We start from the raw sequence: 6,000 nt of genomic DNA on the forward strand, positions 1-6,000 counted from the left end.
CCAATCAATTTAAAGTATACTATTTCTGAAGTTTTGTTTTGAGGTTATAGTTTGTTGAAAGAGCCTTTGGCAGCCTGCAGAGGACTACCTTTTTCGAATGACATTGCTCATTTTTGCTGTGTTCTTCCAAACGTATTAAATGAATCTTAGGACCACATCCCTTTTAAGCTTTAACAGCTTGTTTTGAAGGGCCTTTCATAGATGGAAGAATAGCTGGAACTCCACTCTTCGTACACTGACAGCTATGTTTAGGGATTTGGTAGTTAGGATTTTGGTGAGAAATTTGCCTATAAATAAAGCCTTTAGCTGTCATTAGTTTCATTCCATCAATTCGTTTGTATCTTACTTCTTGCTTCATTGAGTGCAGCGGAGCTTCGGCCAAGATTTTTTTGCAGAAAATCGGAGCAAATTTGGCGGCTGTGGCGGCGTCGAAATGCTTCATTCTCTTATGAGCCGAGAGGAATGCTGAAGGGAGTCGGGGGCAGCTAGAAGTGCGGCAAAGAGCTTGGCAGCATCGGTAATTTCCTTTTTCTTCTCCGTTAACTGAAACCTTGCAGGCGATGGAACAGAAGCGATTAGGCAAGTCTTGAATGTGCCTGCCACAAGCTTCACAGCAAGTGCCACCACCTTTTGTCTTTGAACTTTTTGCATCTTTTAGCTGAGGCCTTGGATTCAAATGTACTGCTTTCTCCCCATTTATTTTGTATGCTTGTATGAGAGAGCAGTCTAGATACGGCTGAATATCGTGGAGGCGAACGACATCGCGGTAGACGTATTTACAGATTTGCAGGAGGCGATGGAAGCAGCGGTGGTGCGGCGGCTGTAGGCTGGTGGCACAAGCTGGGCTGATTCATACAGCCAGTGCCGAAGCACGGGAATCTGCCGGGCTTAAAGGGTGGCGCCTTTTTACCATTCTCGGGGCAGAGGCCGGATCTGGCGTCGTAGTTGCCGTTCTTCAGCATTACCATCCAAAACTGCCACGGTGTCGGGCTGTCGGAAACTTGGCATAAGGAGCCGAGATAGAGCTCCTTCTCCGCCGCGTAGAGGTCCGGATTGTTCAGAGCCTCCGGCTTCAGACCGGGGAATGGCGTTCCGACTCCTAATCTGTTGTCCGCTTCGGACACCTTGTGAACCATGGAACTCGTGTCTTGAGTAAGATCGAAGCAATCGGCAGCTCTGGGGCTGCCCATGGCGGGGGCTTCGGCGCCAACTTCATTGCAGAAGTTCCAGGCCTCAAACACCACCCTCAGCTCGTCTCTCCGCATTCCGCCATCTCCCACCGCCGAAGCACCGCCGCCGGCAACCGACGCTACACTAATAATTAGAAATAGTGTGATGGCGATGGTGGTGTTGGGTTTTAGTGAGAGAAAGTAAGGGAGGAGAGATAGGTATATTTTAGTGGAAAGGAGTGGGCCGATTTTTTTGCCTCTTTTTTTTTTATTTTATTTATTTTAATGATTGAATTTCTATATATATATATATATATATATATATATATATATATATATATAAATAATTCAAGGAGTGGTGGCTCTTTTTTTTTTCTTTTTTTTTTTTTTATTGAATTTCTTATTTTTATTTTATATATATATATATATATATATATATATATATATATTTATATATATATAAAATTCAATCTTTCCTCCTTTTGCTTGCCTCCTTTTGCTTGCCTCCTTTTGACTAGAATTTAATTCACATTTTATTTAAATGCAAATAAATTTCTAAGTCTGGATGCGTTGCTTCCTTGCAGTGTCACGATGGTGGTCTTCAAAGATATTGTGGTCAAGGGTCAAGATTATTTGCTGATTTTGAGTGATGATGAGCAAGAGACGGAAATGGGCATGCATCTAAGAGTATTTCCGGCATTGATAGGCCACTATGTGAAACCTTGGCCCAAACTTTTGAATTCTCTATATCAGTCGGAATGGACCAGCGAGATCAGTTTGAACAAAGCGTCGAAGGCTCATACATTGCATCCGGCCCGTCCTTGGCAAAGCAAGGAATCCAATTTTCTATTGACTTTGAGGCGAAGGATCATCGATAAAGATGCCAAATGGGGAAGGGTTACAAGCTTTCGTGGGGAATTTCATTTCTTTGAAGGCTATTGGGAGTGGACTGAAGATATCCTTAGCCGCTGCGGGAATGAACTCCGAGTTGTTGGTATCTATGATGCAGTTTATGCTTCTCTTTTCACTTATGATTGCCAACCCGAGATGGTTAAAGCGTTCTGTGAAGCTTGGTATCCTGCGACGAACACCATTCTCACTTCATCTGGCGAGATGTCTATTTCTCTATGGGATTTACAGTATCTATCAGGGCTTCCGTGTACCGGGACACTGTATGATGAGGTTGTACCCTGCGCGAAAGAGATTCTTGGCAAAGATCAGTTTGGTAACCCGTTCATTCCCTTGAGTTGTAGATATTTACTCTCTGCTTACTATTCTCTTAAGCATCGTGATGGCAAGGATCCTAAGAGCTCAGTTTCTATCGATGAATGGATCAAATTTTGGTCGAAGAAAGCTTCAAAGTATTCTCATCCTCCTGCTCGCAGGGCAAAGAAATCTCAACGCCCCAAATCGACTTATAATCCGAGTGGTTCATTTGAAGCGCATCAACCATGGTCTTCTGAAGAAAGGGCTCCATTCATCGAGCTTGATGCTAGTGACAAGTATCACACCACTATGTACTTGGCAGCTCATATAGCTTGCTGGTTGTGTATCTTTGTTTTTCCAGATGGTGATGCCATGTCGATTAGACCAACCTCTTTCAAAATGGCAAGTTTGATGGCGTGCAAACAGAAAGTTGCCCTTACAGCTCCAGTTCTAGCCAGCATCTACAAAGGGTTGAACACTATCTCTAGTTCTATGGAGCCTTCTCTTGTCCTGGTGACGCTACCCTTTCATTTCATATATGGTTGGATAGCGCTCTATTTCAACACTCACATTCCCCTTCCAAGAAGCCTTGGTGTCGCCAAGATGACTCTATACTCAGGCGAAGGAGCTGCGAAGTATTATCTGCCTGTTGTGTGCCGCGAACGAATTCAGTCGTACAATTCGATTCGTTGGAATTGTACCACATTCACCAAGGAAGATGACATTTTCTATGTCGATGGTGAAAATACAAGAGAGATTGAGCAATGCTTCTTCATGGCTATTCGCTCGAGTTTTTTGGTTCGCCGGCTGGATGACCACTTCATCGTGGAGTCTTATGGTCCTCACCGCTTCAGCCGTCAATTTAGCTATTACCAAATCGTACCCAGCAGCCTTACTCAGAACATTCGAAGGACATCTCTGGAAGAAGGTCTCAACCTTTGGCGCATGTGTTTGCTGCACAGATCGCGATCAAGGGCATGTTTTCCCCGATCTTCTTTGGACATGAAGATACATTGTTCAGTCGACTACAAGACTTGGTGGGATATGACGTACAGATTTTCTTCTGAAAACAAAATCTCTTCTCCGGCTCATATCACTTTTAAAAGAAAAGATCAGGAAGAAGCAATCAACTCCAAAGATGGAAAGAGGAAGGTCGTCTCTACCACCCTTATAGCTGATTCTGGTAGTAGCAATTCTGAGCGTAATTGGAAAAAGAAGAGAATTGCGGGGTCCTCAAAACCGGCCGAGGGTCACGTTGAGGAAGAGCCAACTCTAGTGGATGCCGATGTGAACAAGGTCTTTCCTCATCTCGTATCTTCTTTTCGTATTGATATATAATTTCCATTCTAATTGCATCTTCTTCTTGCCCTTTTGTAGACTTTGAAAGAAGTGTTTGGAAATAATCTTGAGAAGGGCTCACCAATCGACTGCGTATCCATTGAATCCAATAAGTCAAACGAGATTCCTTGTCTTGCTAAATAATCCCGCCCCCGACCAATGCCGTCATGTGGGGCGCCTTCCGAGTTCAATGCCACACGCATGATCGATGATGAACTCAAGTCGTGCTGCAGGATCATTTGGGGAAAGCTTCGTGACAAGGTTGAGAGAACCAAAGTCGAGTTTCTATCGGCGCTTGAAGACGAGATACGGAGTGGCCTTTCCCGTATGAAGATTATTTGTGGTCTTGACCTTTCCAACCTTGAAGATAGTATTGATGAACTATTCTCCAAAGCCACCACTTTTGATAAAGTAAGGTCGGCTTCTCATGAAATCAATGAAGGCCACACACTCAAAGTTCGAGAGGTCAAGGTTTGCCTTCAAGAGAAGTTTGCCAAAGAGAAGAAGGATGCTGCGAATTGTGATGCTTTAAGAGCGGATCTTGATGAGTTGGAGAAATGCAAGAAAGAATTGTTGGTGTCTTTGGAGCAGCGAAGCCTGATACTCAAGACTACTCGTGGTGAGATCAAGGTACTCAAGGAAGACATGGCCAAGCTTGAGGAGGCTTCGAGAAATGATGAGGTCTTGAAGAATTTGGAAGCCTTGAAGCTTTCACTAGAGTCTATGCAGCAGATTTTGAGAGATCAAGACCCTTTTGCTTAGTATATTGCATTTTTATCATTCCTCTTTTGATGATTCTCATTTGGTTTGTCATGGATATTTTGACATCTTCTCCCAATGCTTGTGCTTCTTTTGATGACTTGATTTCTTTGCTATTTTGGAATGAAACGTTTTTGGCTTCACATAATCAACTTAAATCATAACTTGATGATATAAATTGAAAAGAGTCAAACACAACTTATGACTGAACTTAGAAATTATCTAAGCTGCCTACGTACCCTTTTGAAAGGGATCAAGTCAAAACGTAGTTCATAGGATCAACAAGTGTTTGAGATTGGGTGCCGTGCACAGTTTATACTCATGCGGGCCAGGAGTAACATGCAGTTTAGGCTCGTGCGTCAAGGAGCTGTCTTCATACACTCCATTTTGTTTGTTTTTCTCCATTTCTGGTTTTTTCATCTGACTCATCTTTTTGGCTTTTCTGTTTTTCTATTTTTTTTGGCTTTTCTATTTTTTTTTTTTCTTTTTTTTTTTTTTTTTTATTATCAAACTATATACATATGTACATGCTTCAACTTCTACCACCTTTCAAGGATAGTAACGTTTCAGGAACTTGCCGTTGATAGGCCCAACTCTGACGTTGTCATCAGAAAGAAGCCTGTATGCTCCGTTTGTGTAGACTTCCTTGACAACATATGGGCCATCCCACCTTGATACGAATTTGTTTCCAACACGATGAGTGACAACAATTGGCCTCCTCACAGCGAGGACCAAATCTCCAACTTGAAAAGAACGCACTCGCACCGTCTTGTTGAAAGACTTTGAGAGGCGAGCTTGGTAGCATTCTAACTTTTGCTGAGCTTCTAGCCTTTTCTCATCTAGAGCTTCGAGTTCCTCCAGACGCAGACGTGCATTTTCTTCTTCAGTTAGCCCTTCCTGAATGGCCATTCTCAAAGAGGGAATTTGTTGCTCGAGAGGAATGACAGCTTCAACCCCATATACCAAAGAGTAAGGCGTTGCCTGCGTAGGAGTTCTATAGGTGGTTCGATATGCCCACAATGCTTCCCCAATACGTTCATGCCAGTCACGCTTTGATTTTGAAACAATTTTCTTCAACAGATTGCACAAAGTCTTGTTGAATGCCTCAGCCAACCCATTTGCCGGTGCATTATACATCGATGACTTCCGTTGCTTGAAGCCGAATTTTTCACAAAGCTTGTTTATCACCGTGTTGCTGAAAGGTGTTCCATTATCAGTTATGATGTAGCGAGGAACTCCATAGCGATAGATGATGTTGGTCTTGATAAACTCAGCAACGGTCTCTTTCTTCACTTCTCTTAATGGTATCGCCTCAGCCCACTTGGAGAAGTAATCGGTCGCTGCCAAAATGTATAAATGCCCCCCTGATGATTTTGTCAATGGACCAACAACATCCATGCCCCAAGCATCAAAAGGCCAGGATGCAACTGTGGGGTGTAGTGGCTCGGGTGGCTGATGAATCAGATTCGCATGAAATTGGCAGGCTTGACATCTTTGCGCATAATCCAAACAATCTTTCACCATAGTT

General features: G+C 43.1%; 1 protein-coding gene across 1 annotated transcript; it reads left to right on the forward strand.

Annotated features, from left to right (window-relative positions):
* Positions 1 to 1,736: 1,736 nt before the first annotated feature.
* Positions 1,737 to 3,870, forward strand: LOC130994831 (uncharacterized). Its single transcript, XM_057919912.1, has 2 exons — positions 1,737 to 3,671; positions 3,753 to 3,870. Exons 1-2 carry the CDS (start codon positions 1,761 to 1,763, stop codon positions 3,855 to 3,857), a joined length of 2,016 nt encoding a protein of 671 aa, XP_057775895.1. The 5' UTR covers positions 1,737 to 1,760; the 3' UTR covers positions 3,858 to 3,870.
* The last annotated feature ends 2,130 nt before the right edge of the window (positions 3,871 to 6,000 follow it).

The sequence above is a fragment of the Salvia miltiorrhiza genome, chromosome 7 (genome assembly GCF_028751815.1).
Source record: "Salvia miltiorrhiza cultivar Shanhuang (shh) chromosome 7, IMPLAD_Smil_shh, whole genome shotgun sequence".
In the NCBI taxonomy this organism is placed as follows: Eukaryota; Viridiplantae; Streptophyta; class Magnoliopsida; order Lamiales; family Lamiaceae; genus Salvia; species Salvia miltiorrhiza.

Coding starts and splice junctions, on each gene's coding strand:
- LOC130994831 (XM_057919912.1), top strand. CDS start 1,761: ATGGTGGTCTTCAAAGATATTGTGGTCAAGGGTCAAGATTATTTGCTG. Junction 3,672..3,752: donor TGGATGCCGATGTGAACAAG/GTCTTTCCTCAT, acceptor GCCCTTTTGTAG/ACTTTGAAAGAAGTGTTTGG.